This window comes from Megalopta genalis, chromosome 6 (assembly GCF_051020955.1).
Source record: "Megalopta genalis isolate 19385.01 chromosome 6, iyMegGena1_principal, whole genome shotgun sequence".
In the NCBI taxonomy this organism is placed as follows: Eukaryota; Metazoa; Arthropoda; class Insecta; order Hymenoptera; family Halictidae; genus Megalopta; species Megalopta genalis.
The window spans coordinates 20872368-20886308 of record NC_135018.1 but is presented as its reverse complement, the minus strand read 5'-3'; the positions used below and the strand labels follow the sequence as shown (position 1 = coordinate 20886308).

At 38.4% G+C, this 13941-nt stretch overlaps 1 protein-coding gene across 4 annotated transcripts in view; it reads left to right on the top strand.

Annotated features, from left to right (window-relative positions):
• The window catches only part of wge (BAH domain and coiled-coil containing protein winged eye), a 178124-nt gene that overhangs the window by 131575 nt on the left and 32608 nt on the right, over positions 1-13941 (top strand). For all 4 annotated transcript variants that reach the window (XM_076522941.1, XM_076522940.1, XM_076522938.1 and 1 more), the window contains 3 exons: positions 1315-1596; positions 4222-4590; positions 10141-10371. In XM_076522941.1, the coding sequence (XP_076379056.1) occupies positions 1315-1596; positions 4222-4590; positions 10141-10371 (882 nt within the window). The remainder of the gene's footprint in view (positions 1-1314; positions 1597-4221; positions 4591-10140; positions 10372-13941) is intronic.

Here is a 13941-nt window from a genome sequence, read left to right as displayed (position 1 = left end):
GTTTAACTTGTCCCTAGGTTCGATACAGCACACAGTCGAGTATTTGGACAGAAAAGATGGCGAGAAGTCGATTTAAAAAATTGTATGAGAACTATAAAATTGTTGCTTTCTGAGATAGTTGATTGTGTAGAAAACAATGTTCTAATACCCTTCCTTTCATTCGATTCGCTCAAGAAAGGGTTATGCTTCGTTGAAAGTAGAGATCACGGTTTTGAACGTGTATTTTATACATATATACGGTGATCCGTGTACACGTGTACCAAATTTATACGCGTATAGATCCGTGTATTTTAGCACACTTGTACCGCTAACATTATTTATTTTGCGCAATTATTTCTTTATGCATGCAAATAATATGAGGAAAAATATTGTTTTATATTGTATTCACAAAATAGATTTCCGTTGTCCAATTTTATCCGAAGAACCGCATATCTGAACAGACTTGATCAGATTTAATCCGATTAAGCAACGTTCCGCTTTCGATTATAATAATCACACAAAATAAAATATGGATATATTAGTAGCATAGAAATACACGGGTGGACGTACACGTATACTGGAATACACACGTACACGTGTGTTAAAAATGACACGGATCAAAACACGTGAACATTAATTACACGTGTACACGTGAGAGTTGTTAATTATACGCTAAATGAGAGTTCACTAGTTAAAAAGTAAGAAGTTCTTGCGATACTGTTTTTGTTTTATCTAATTTTTGATTTGCTGTTCAGTCGTTACACGTTAAGTGCTGAAAATCAACTCGAAAAATTCCTATATAATCTAAATAAATTGACTAACCAAACTGAAACTAGAGAGTTAAAATTCATCATAGTGAATGCATATTGTGTGTATGTATATGTTGGTTTAAAGTAATATTATTTTCTATGAAATACAATACAGACGTGATTATTTTTATTTCTTACAAACGAAGGTATTTATGTATCGAAAATCGGCAAAAAAGTTGTGCGGCTATATTGTTAACGCATAGCTTGACCTATCAAAAATCAGAATGGTATTACAATTATTATATAGTGATTATATAATCACAAACGAGTACGAATAACACAAAATATAAGAAACAAGTTCCAATATACCATCTGTTCATTTGAGAATGCCAATGCTCAAAGATCAGCGCGTAATTTGAGAAGTGGAAAAGAATATGAGCCATTGTTTGATGCGTGAAAATCTTGGACTCGAAGTTCTTCTAATTGGAAGAATTGAGTTCGATTCGATTAGAGCAACGTAGACGGTCGCCTCGCACGATTAGAGGGTCGAGGGAGCAGCCGATTGATTAATCGTTGGATTCTGTAGTTTCAGAGAGCGTGTTTTCCGCCGCCGTTGGGGTCGGGGTGGGTGGCTACACCTGGGGAGCTCCCACGCCACCACCTGGATCACCCTACAGCCCTGTCCCTGTGACGCAGCTCGAACTATTGGCCAAGAATTTGGCCAGTTTGGCTCCTCCGGGTCAACAGGCGCTCAGTCTTCAAGGTGTCGGTGTGAACGTTGGCAGTTTACATCACGCGCAACATACTCAGCACACGCAACACACGCAGCACACGCTCAACCTGACCGGTCTTCATCATCTGCATCATGGTGAGTAATTTTCAGCGTAATTTGCATCCCCGTGTACTCGATCTTCTGTACAAAATCTGAGGAGAGAAGATAAGTTGCCACGATCTTAGCTCGAACAATCTTTTCCTAATTAACATTCTTTTTCCGTTAATTGTCCGATAAGATGGCATAGGCAATTTCCTTCTTATTTTATGTTGTTTGTTTTTGAATAAAACAATTTAACATCTATTATAAATATAAAGTTAATTATGCCCGAAAAAACTGAAGGAACTATTGTTTAACTGTTGCAGAGGATCACAAATGTGGCTAAATTGTTGTTGTAGTAAATTACAAAATATTGTAGAAAACGGGTTACTGGTTTCTACGCTCGCGATAAAAAAGAGTTTTTCCAATTTAATTTTCAGCATATAAACCGGCAAAAATGTCGAATTTTTGTGTTTCTTTTCGCAGTATTCAAACAATATATAGAATGCATACAATGTAACAATGTTGGTCAGATTGAATGGTTTTTATATTTCGTTTGCGTTCCATTGTGTATGCAGAATTCGGCAGTGGCGAGGAAACAATTAAAAATGTGGACTTTTCAACTGTACGAGCATAAGCCTGGTAGTATTGCATGAAATACAATAAATCACATTCGCGATGCGCAGTCTGCGTATGAAAAGACAAGATAAATGCTTCGAATCTTGTTTTACGAAAGCAATAAATCTCTGGAGAACGTTTTTGAAATATTCAATGTTGTACTCTATTTTTATTGTATCGTCTTTATTATTTATGGAAGAGGAGGAACAAGGTACACATAAATGATAACTTTTACACGTTAAGTGGCGAATATCAACGCCAAAAGTTCCCGCACTATCAGAGTCATTTAATTAATGAAACTGGTCCTAGAAAATTGAAATTAACCAGATGAAATTAAAAAATATTAATAACATTCGGTTTGTTCAATATATTACAATAAAAATAAATTTCAAAAGCTAGTTAAAAATTAGTGTTATACGTACGTGACCGACGCGACATTCGACGTATTAAATGCAAAGGCGGCGATAGCAAAAGAGGAAAGTTGAAATGGTGTCGATGGCGTGAGAACGAAAATTATTACTCGAGAACTAACCAATGGCATCCGAACATTGCGAGAGTAGGGTAACGCTGACGATTGCAATTGCTGACTACCAAGCGCACTGTTGAAAAGCGTGGCTGATTACGAAGAAAAGTAGTAAGACGAGAATTAAGAGAATTACTCTAAGATGAAAGTTTTCGCTGTGCGTTTGAATGAAGGGGGGAGGATGGAAACTCGCGGATGGTAGAAAATTATAGTGCGCAGCGGATTTGTATGAAAAGGATGCTTGAAATTTAGACTCGTGATATTGCGAGGAGAGACTGAGATCGGATAGAGTGGTCTTCAGAAAGAATGCATGAGGAGAAAACTTAATTTGCTCAGATTTCGAATGAAGTTGGACAAACGAATACCATTGTGTCATGTTCTTACAATTGTTTGCTTTACATACCGTGAGATTAGAAATTAATTTCGTTTTTGATAACGTTCCTATTGGTCTGCGCCTGAATTGATCTCGAGCTTGAATCATTTAAAAATAATTATTGCTTGATGCGAGGCTAATTTTCGATATCAAAGCTTGATGTTACAGTCGTTTCTCAACCATTTCTAATGTTGTTAAAATGAAAATTTGAAATATGTTCGAGATAACATCTGAAAGTTGCCTTTTTTTAGTAACTTGTCTTATACACCGGAGCAACCTCGATAAGGTTTTGCTGAGATTCATTATTTACAGGCATTATGTTCGAGGCATTATGTTTATATTTATCGAATAAAATATATTTAATTTTTTTATTCTTTTATTTTATTTATTTTTAAACAGAAAAATTTAATATGTCTTATCCGATAAATATAAAAGTAATTATGCCGGAAAATAAACCAAAGCCACAGCAATTTATCACGCCACAGTAACCGGCTCCACTGTCCTGTATCTTTCTTAACCGTTTGAGTCCCAGGGGCCATTGAAAACACGATCAAAAAATGCCGAACACCGCGATAGCGCTTGTCGTAATATGCGTACTATTTATTAATATTTCAAGTTTTATTCAATACAAATTATTGAAAAGATAACAGTGAAATACAAAATGTGTTAGTTATATTATTTACATTAAAAAAGAACAGCTATGCGATGTACAATAAATTCTCCCTAATTGACGCTCAGATTGTACGTAAAAATGGACAATTTGGCTAGTTTTTATAGTTACCGATTGTCAACAACTACAAAAACAGAATAATCGTATCTCTTATTCTCAAATTGTCCAGTTTTGTGCACAATCTGAGCATCAATCAGGGAGAATTTTCTACTTCGACAGTTTGTGAGTGCACCGTCAGTTATCCATAGCGTTGAAATGTCCTGGGATTTTTCGACATAAAATCTAAATAGCGTGATCGCGCTGTTGGGGACTCGAACGGTTAAGCAGTTAGCTGTTTTCGTCGAATATACCCGTCGTAACCCGAACGAAGAAGTGCTAATTAACGCAGTAATGAAAGGAATCGTGAATCGCAAGGGGTTAATCTCTAAGCCAAAATTGCATCTGCCCCATAACACGTCGACTGAAATGTATAAAACGAATGAACGAATTTTTGAACAGGTGGCCTGCATCAAAACACGTTCTCGCCGCAACTATCGTTGGTCACCGGGAGCACGCCGACCCTGACGATCAACAGTTTCTCGTCACCGAATTCGACGGGCAACGTGGTACCGACGACGGGTGTGGTTCTCCAGGAGTATCAGTCGCCGACAGGTTCGACTACCGGATGCTCGGTTACCGTGAACGGCACGTCGTGCCCGACGAGCTCGACGACGAGCACCATGGTGATGCAGGGGGCAGAGCAGACCACCGGCAATCAGGTCGTTCAGGCCATCGGCAAGAAACGAGAGGCCTTCCTGCCCAGTCAAGGTCAGCCGGTGAAACTGGAGAACAAATCGACTAGGCAGCCCTGCGTTTGCAGGAACAGTGGTACGTATAGAAGACGATCGTCTTCTTCCCGGTTCTTTTATTTTAAGCTCCGTCCCATCTTCCCGAGCCGACGCGACTGTGACGTGCTTTTTAACGATCCAGCCCGAGGTTTACGATCGGACCCCGAATTTCATCCGAACGAACCGCTTAGAGGCGACGCTCTTAAAATAAGAGAACGAGATCGGACACACGGGCTTTGGCGTTTCCAGCCCGCGATCTTCTCCTGGGTAATCGATCCTGCCCAAAGGGCCAGGTTCAACTTTTAATGTTTGCTACACACATGATGTTCGGCCACTCTCGTAATCGAGTTTTACATCTGGGAAAATTAATGTGATTGCCCTCGAAGCTTGCCTTTATCCGTAATCAGAGTTTACCGAAAGTTCGGCTGAACGAAGTAAACGTATTTAACAGGATGCATTTTTCAGTTTAAAATGGTGCTGTCAATTTTGTCCACTTAGTTCCAGCGGTAAACAGATGAAACTTCCATACTATTCGCTTTACATGATCGATAAAACTGTACACCGTGCTCGAAAAGTCAACGGATATTTTGGTGAAATCTGATAATTATTTCATAACAATGGAAACATAGTGCACGAGTAGCGTTTCAGGATTAATAAAAGAAACCACAAAACATGATTACATTCATGGATACAATATTTATTTATAAAAAACGATAACTGTCGCGGGTAGTTTACGTCTGATATAACGAGGATGCTGTTTCAGAATATGAAAGTGGGATTAATGTACTACAAATCAATAGTTTTAGCTTATATTACTATTATTACTATTATTTCAACATTTGTGCTAATATAATGAGTTCGTGGCAAAATGTGAAAATATAGTAAAGACTATTGGAGCTTCCAAATTCCAGTGCTGAAACAAAGATAATTGTTGAAAACAGCACTGAAACTTTTCAATTTGAAAACTATTTGCACTGGAACTACATCGATCTTTCATTGATTTAATCCTTTGCGTTACAACGAGTCAGACTCGTGATAAAGATTAATAATCGACTAAATGAATGTTATTCGTTTCTTCTAAATCGAAACAGATTTTATTGTGATCAAGATCTAGGAATCAAAGTAAATGAAGACATAAAAGAAAAACAATTGTCTCGCTCTGTCAGGGTTACTATCAATCCTTTGTTGCACCGCGTCCCAAAATAATTTTTACATTATGAAATTTGTTTATATTAAGAAAAAACTGTTGAAAGTGTAACTGTTACATGAATCACAAAACTGAGTATCATATGCATAAAATAGACTATCAGTCATATAAAATGGGAATACAACAGAAAAACTAGTTTGGATTTAGAGTTAAAATGGCTTCGATTGCAAAGGGTTAAGAATGAAGGGGCGATAATCAACTCGGTTATGGAAAAGATCGTAATGCAAGAGGTTAATCTCTTGCCTTATAATATCATGTCAGATTCGTTGCGTAGCTTTCGGATATAATCTCTTAAATCTAGATGCTATGGTACTTCTTCTAAATCGAAATAAAATTCTACTCCTCGATGATCAATATTTAAAGATGAAACTAAAGGTGGGCATTCAAAAAATATAAATTGTCTCGTCTAAGAATTTATTGGCGACAAACAAGTGCTAATTAACACAGCTATGAAAGAGATCGTGGTGCAAGGGATTAATAATGTCGCAAGAAATGAATAAGTTCGTGATGAAGATTCGTGTAGCTTGTATTTCCTTACTGTCGAGCGTCGAAAGATCATCGAGAATGGCCGTTCACGCTAGTTTCCGACGACAAAATGGCGCGTACTCCCGGGAACCAGGAAGCTGCCGATGCGACCGACGACGCTGATGCAATTGACGACCTTGCAGCGACTCCCTTCGCGTGTTCCGCAACACGAAAACGTGTCGGTTGTCCGAGTCAGAAGGGGAGGGGATGACGCGGGTTGCTCGGACGTGAACGTGAAGAGGGTAAAACCGGTGGAGAACGGAAGAGAAGCGAGGGGAGTGGCCGAGAACGCTGAAGAAACGATGAAGAGGGTAGAGGACGGACGAACTGGTACCGCGAAAAAATCGTGAAGTCGAGAGTTGGAGCGAGAGAGCGGGGAGGAAGAGGAGGACAGGGTCGAGGAAGAAAAAAGAAGCAAAAGAGGCAAAAAGCAACGTGGACGGAAGGAAAAAGACGCAAATGAGAAGAAGTGGTTTTCAAATAAGGGGGTAAAAAAGAGCGGCAAACATAGTAGGAGGAAGCAACCGATGAACAGGCTTTCGCGCTGAAAAAGGAGACACGAAAATGAGAAAAGAGAGAGAAGGAGGGACGAGCTTACGCAAGATTCTCTGGCTTCTATATTTACTGTAAGAACCGACTGAGTTCTCTCTCTCTCTCTCTCTCTCTCTCTCTCTCTCTCTCTCCCTCCCTCTTTCTCTCTTTGTCTCGCTTCTTCTCTCCAATGTGTACTCTTTGGTATCCCCGACGCTACGCCAGTTTTACGGTTCGTTTTCATGATTCATTCCACTCCACCACGTGGCTCAGCCGATGCTTCCCACGGCGGACTACTTGTTCGGGAGAACAGCCGCAGCGACGACGACTTTTGCTGGCCGAGGCTCTTCGTTATCGAAACTCTGCTGACAATCGGTAAATCACACGGAATACCGTGAAAACTATGCTCGCCGTGCAATTCCAAGCGGCTGCGGCCGGGCTGAACCAATATTTCTATAGCATTCCGTGAACATCGTGTTCGTCACGCGTGATATTTCGTCTTGGAAGTTATGCGGTCTCACGTGACAGCCAGTGATTTTGCGTGAAAAATAAGTCGGAGATGGAACAACATTTCCTACGTCGAGCTTCGCGGAGACGCGTACCAGACGATATACATACATTATTACACTGTTACATGAATTCGAATCTCTCGGACGTCTAACTTCGAATCGGACGTCTAACTAGTTTGTATTGGTTGGTGCATATGAAATGTCAGATATTTGGTACGTGTAAGTGCTTGCACCCCTTCTTATGTAATGTTCTTATTTCTGAAGTTGTACAGTTTTATTGTGTATCGCTGGCGTCATATTTTGGCAAAAAGAATTTTTGAAAAATTCTATAATTTTGTCATTTATTTTGAGCTTCGTAGCAGCGTTGAATTCTGCGGATATTCGTGTCATCTTCTTAGGAGCTGAGTTTATTCATTCCGAAGACCGAAACTTCTTTCAAAATGGCATTTATACGTTGAAAACTCTTTGGGAAACGTGTGTCAAAGCAAATAGGTTATAGTTTGATTAAATGCACATCTTTCAAAAAAAATGTACGACATTCTTACTATTCATTCTAAAATCCGAAATTTTATACGCACCAACCGAATAAATAGATTTTCGCGAATTCGGCGATATTCTTTCCCGTCTCTATACACCCGTTCCGATTGTTCTACCTTATCTGTGAGTTCGTCAGAGGACGGATTCACCGTAACCGAAGGGTGGCTTAAAGTTTAAGCCTTAAACGAAAGCCAGCTGGTATCGCGCAGTTCACGCGTTCCGAACGTGACAGAGTTTCGTGAAAGCTCGTCAAATTGTAGGTCGGCCATAAAAGTCTCGTTTCATTCGCAAAGTTATTGGTCATCCTGATCGTTCCAGCGTGACACAAAGAGCCCGGCAGTGTGTCCGGGACAACGAAATTCACGGAAGCCACGGCGGAAAGGATGTTCGCTGGCCATATAATTCCCACTACTTTGTGTCGCAAAGTGCTGGACGATATAAATGTTTTCATTGTCGAGCGAGCGAGCTACGAGCGCGCACGCTGTGTACATTGTAAGGCAAATATTCTCTTGGGCCGCGTTCGCTGGCATAAATGTTCACGGTACGGACGATACCATCAAGATCCTTCTTTTTTCCCGATAGAACCGCTGGCTCGCGGAATTAATGTCTGCGTTGCTCGCGCAGTTATTGACCTCGTTGCGAATTTTGTCTCGCGGATCTGCTCGCGAGACACTACTCCGATCGACCGATTGCATAAATATCCCTGCAGGTACACGTTTTTCGGCGTCAGTGAAAATTCGATGGAAAGCCTCGAGAAATCCGCGATATGCTACCATGCTATAATTTCAAGTTACCAGGGATTTTCCTTCAGAATTGTGGTGTATGCGATAGATAGTCGAAGATGTGTGATTCAGAGTCACGGAACAATTAATAAACACGATAAGATCGTGTATTATAGAATATATTTATGACCGTCGAATTACATACATTTCATCTAAGTAAGCGGTTCACACGCACACATATTCACTTGCCGTCAGTAGGTAGTGTAGATGCATTACTATGATCAATGATGGTGCTATCTGTAAGGCTCTTTCGAGCTGCAGGATCATTTGTTTCAGTATGTTTGATGAAGACTGTCACACTGCCGGACAATCACACTCAACAGCCACACAAAATCGGAGTAATTTAATTACTCAATATCATTGAGCAATTAAATGTACAATATCATTGTACATCCATTAATATTCACATGAACAGTTTACGAAGTATTATCTTCCTTGATAAAAATTGATTTCATTAAATAAATTAATAAGTTTTCGTACATTTCCATGAAATTAGTTAACCTGGTAGCTTTTTATAACCTCAGCCGATTCTAATTTTCTATTTTCAATATCGTAGAACTTTATATCTCCCTATAACAGCATAGCAATTCGATGTATTCGTCTCAATTGATTAGAAGATCAATGCAGAAGTTTGTTAAAAAAAATGTTTTCCCTACTGATTTAAATTCTTTCATATCCGCGAATCGGTGAAATGAGGAGAAATACGCAGCAAGAACTTTTTCAGGGATGTAGATGGGTAGGAAATTTCTCCTAGACAGGTAGTTGAAAATCGCTGGTTTAAATCGTCCGATAGCGCAGTTTTTCAATTCTTCGCGATTTTCAAAGCAGTACACGTCAGTGTTTGAAATGCAGAAAAATGAGGTAATCACTCGGAGCGAGGTCAGGACTGTGAAGTGGGTGGTCGAAGATTTCCCAGCGAAATCGTTGGAGCTCTTGAACTGTTTTCAGATGATTTAAATCACAGACGAAAGAACTTTTGCAAGTTTAAGAAGCTGGTGAAACTATATCAGCAAATATCGTACAGTCAATTAAAAGCTCTGTTCGCGCAGGATCGAGCTCCTTCATCTGTTTTACTTTCGCTTTTATTTCGAAACCTACATCTAATAACGTATCTGCGGCATCGTTCTGCGTATGTATACAATAATAGGATTCTGTGAAAGTTTATTATACCAGTACTTACTATTTCATTTCTATTGCTTTAAACTTAATGTCAATTGATCGATGTCGTGTATAGAGGTCTTAGAAACTAGGATAATTAACTGGTACAAAACGTATCTGGAAAGTATTGCTGCATCAACCGTGGGTTCGGCAATAAAAATATTCTCGAACTGCAAGAAAGAAATTAGACTCGAGTGGCTCTTCAATGACATCTCTGAGATGTCATTATAAGACCAACGCTTACTGAAGAATTTTAATAGCGTGCAAGAGGTGTCCACTTTTTGTCGAATCGCCGCAGATGATTTCTCGTTCTAACGATTGACTGGCTTCGCAAATTCCAGGCAAGACGAAGGTGGTACATTCCGACGCGGGCTGCAGCAGGACGCTGCCGGTTGCCTCGTCCTGGAACGGGCAGGACGCGAATTGCAATGGCAATGCCAATGGTGCTGGCAACATAGTGAAGAGGGAGCCCCTGACTTCGGTGCCGTGTCAAGTCGCCGAGGTCTCGACCTCTCTTCACGCGACCACCACTTCTGTGAAAATCGAGCCAGTCCCGCCGAAGTCGGAAAACGGTGAGTTTTTCCGTTAAAATGTTTTGTAAACCGATAGCGACCGAATGGTTCGTTATTGATTGGGGTGGGTCGACACGTTTTAGAGAGAAAAACAAAGTCCCGTAGACCAGTCTTGTTACGTTATATACGTCAGTTTTAAGTGGTATTGGACAAATTTCACGGAACAGATTTAGTAGAAACGATTTAATTGGAAAGATTCTCTACGGATGAAAATATTTGGCAAAAACGAAATAACAATAACGACATAATAAAAAAGATTTAACAAAAAAGGTTTAATAAAAATGATTCGAGAGTAAAGATTTCATAAAGACAATTTAATAGTCCGGATTTAATAAAGATTATCTAAGCATTGACGATTTAATAAAACCGATTAAACAAGAAAGAGTTAATAATTGAAAGCCTTAAAAGAAAAGATTTAATGCAGAATTTATTCCATCGCGAAGAAGAATTCTAATGATGTGATCAGGTACATATATTTCTACAAATAGAAATTTCCACTTTTTCATTCAGAATGTAAAATTTCATCAAGTCTTCGACAAATAAATAATCTGATCTGTAGCACCCCCTTCATTTTACTCATCGACCTTCATCGCAGTAAATCAATATAACAGAAAGATTTTAATAATCTTTTATTAATCTTTTATAATAATATCTTAGTTATTAAGATTTTATTTTAGGTTGCCCGCAATTCCATAATGTTACTTATGCCAAAGGATAGAAGGAGGTTGTTCTAGCGTTAAATATCGATGACAAAAGAATAGAATTTTCTTCCTACTTGAAAGAATACATTCAGACCTAACAAATTATTACTAGAAATAATATAAATAATAATAAACGTCTTTTAGAAAAATATATTATCTGAAACATAAAAAGGTGTGATTTTGTGTTGAAATCGAGGGTAACAAAATTACATTTGTTCAGGAGAGTGGGAACAGAGGGAGAAAGGTGGAGAGTTCTCCATCTCCGTCGTTGCCAAACTCGAAAGTTCAAGAGAGCCCCACTCCTCGGTATGATTCTGACGTCATTTGCCCTGAAGCGTTGCTCTCGGGGCAATCTAGAGCGCTCCCAGAGCAAAGAGCGTTTATTGCCCATGCCTGGTCTAGCCCGTGACTGACACCGACTGCTGTGGTTCGCTTATGTCATGTTCACGGAATGGCACCGCTTCGTAATGCCTCGTGCTCCAAACGCAATTCTTTATCTAGCGTTAAGTAGTGTGCACTAGATTGCAGATCTACATGCATTTATAGCGTTCAGAAACATTTAAAATGCATAAGAAAACGATGAGATCGATTCTGGTTTTGATGGTTTTTAAAAATAGGAATCTGCATGGAAGTTTATTTACAAAGTCTTCGATAATGGGTGCTCGTATCGGATAATTAACTTGATTATTTCGTGAATATCGCTATATAATTAGGTTGTCTTTAATTGCGTGTGCGAAATTTTCAGTTCAGCAGTATCTCCTCTCCTTGACAGTATACCATGATGCAGGGCTCTATTTTGTAGATGACGAACAATTTTGTCAATCTCCACATGTGTAGATTCTTGTCCGTATGTTAATATAACATCGCCATTTTATACTGTCATAATTATATTCGTCGGTTTTTTCATTTATTACTGTTTCCGGACGCCCTCGAAGATTTCATAGTCCTCAATTTTTTGGGGGAAATTCTAGGCAGAACGCCTGAGGTGCCTATTAGCTAAGACGGCTCTCTGGACATATGTTATTGTACTTTGGAGTTGCGCCAAACGATGCAATTTATGCACAATTATCCAGACAGTTGTGAATAATGCTGTAAAGATTGTAGCAGAGATTTAAAAATAAAACCTCGAAAACACAATGGCAGCTATTATTGTATCAGTGAAGGCCTAGAAAATGTGCAAAGACGCATGAAAACGGGTTAACAAAACATTTCAACGAACTGGCCGAACTATTGTAAGACTGAAAGGATTAAAAAGTTGCTCGACTGACAAGATTAATTCCAGTTGATGGTACAATCTAGATACAAAGTAAAAGATAAATTCATGAGGACAGACACTATGTTCCTAAACTGATATAAATGGGAAAGTAAATTAAGAATTTGATAGAGTTAGAATTAAAATGGTAAATAAAAAATTAATAAAGTTTGGCTATAATTAAAGCACAAATATTATTTAAAGCACAAGTAGATATCTAACGTTTATTTGTACAAAAATAACACATCGTGCAGAATAATTGCTCAACATTTTCTACAGATTCTTCTTCAGGCTATTCAAAGATACGTCACTTGGATGCATAAGTAAGCTATTTCTATTTCCATAATGTAGGATCATTTTCTCTCTGTTTCATTTCTATTGTACGAAAACGCCACATTACTGTGAAGTGATCAAGCCATAACTGTCCTACCATCTTATAAAGTATCTGCAGGGTTTTCGACCAATAATAATGCTATAGAAAACGGTAGCTTGTCGCCAACGTTAAATCATCACTTCTTAATGTAATAAACTGCTGTAGACATGCGTTAAATAAAATATAGCGGTCACAAACTTCAGAAATAGTTCTAGCGTCTTCTTCTGCCTATCTTCTTCAGTGGAATACGCAGTAAAAACGGAAGCATGACAAGCTTCCAATCACGTTCACATTTAGGAGATTAAAAAAAAGAACAACTGAAATTACTTGTGCGTTTTGAAGTAATTAGGAAGAATATGCTAAATAACTGTAACTCCAGCAAATATCACTAGAATGGTACTAAATCTTGACATTTGTCCTAAAGAAAGTTGGAATGTGACGTTGATGAAAACGTTCGGTGCAGTTTGTTGTAAGAAAGCAACAGTGTTTTCAGTTAGAGTTGGTTATTAGATAAAGAAAAGATACTTTATTTTATTTATCCTGATTCGTGCAAAATTGATTGGTTTAAGTATTACCGATTAAAATATATGGTAAACGTGTAAGCAATTTATTCCAACTCATTGTTATCTTTATGAGTTAACATTAAGTTCACATTCATTCATGAATATGCATTTTACAGCCCATGATTTAGATAACGCGTAACATACGATGGTGTGAATAGTTATAGACTCGAAGTAACTTTTACGTTTTTTTAATGATACTTAAACAAAAACTTAACAAAACATCATATTTGTATATTTCCATATTAAAAATAGTACAACACATAGACATATGCAAATATAGATTTTTCGGGACTTCTGTTTAAATATCACTGAAAATGTAAAAGTTACTTCGAGTTTATAATTATTCACAGCACTGTAAATAAATAACTGTTTCAATGACTTCAATAGCTACAACACTTCTTCGACTAAATGCGTTCTTTTCTATATGTATAACATATTAATGCATTTTATCAGATTTTGCTTGAAATATTTCGAATTAAACCAGCACGCACTTTTAAAAGACGTGTAATGATCAATATGACACGTTTAACGATCAATAATCTAACTTTAACTCACATCTTCACTGATCTACGCAGTTTTAAGCAGAACTACGGGGTTTTCCGTGAGTTTTAAAACGCTGTGCGCCGTTGCGTCGCAGCTCGAGCATCGACAATTGAATCGAAGACTCGAACAAACGATTTT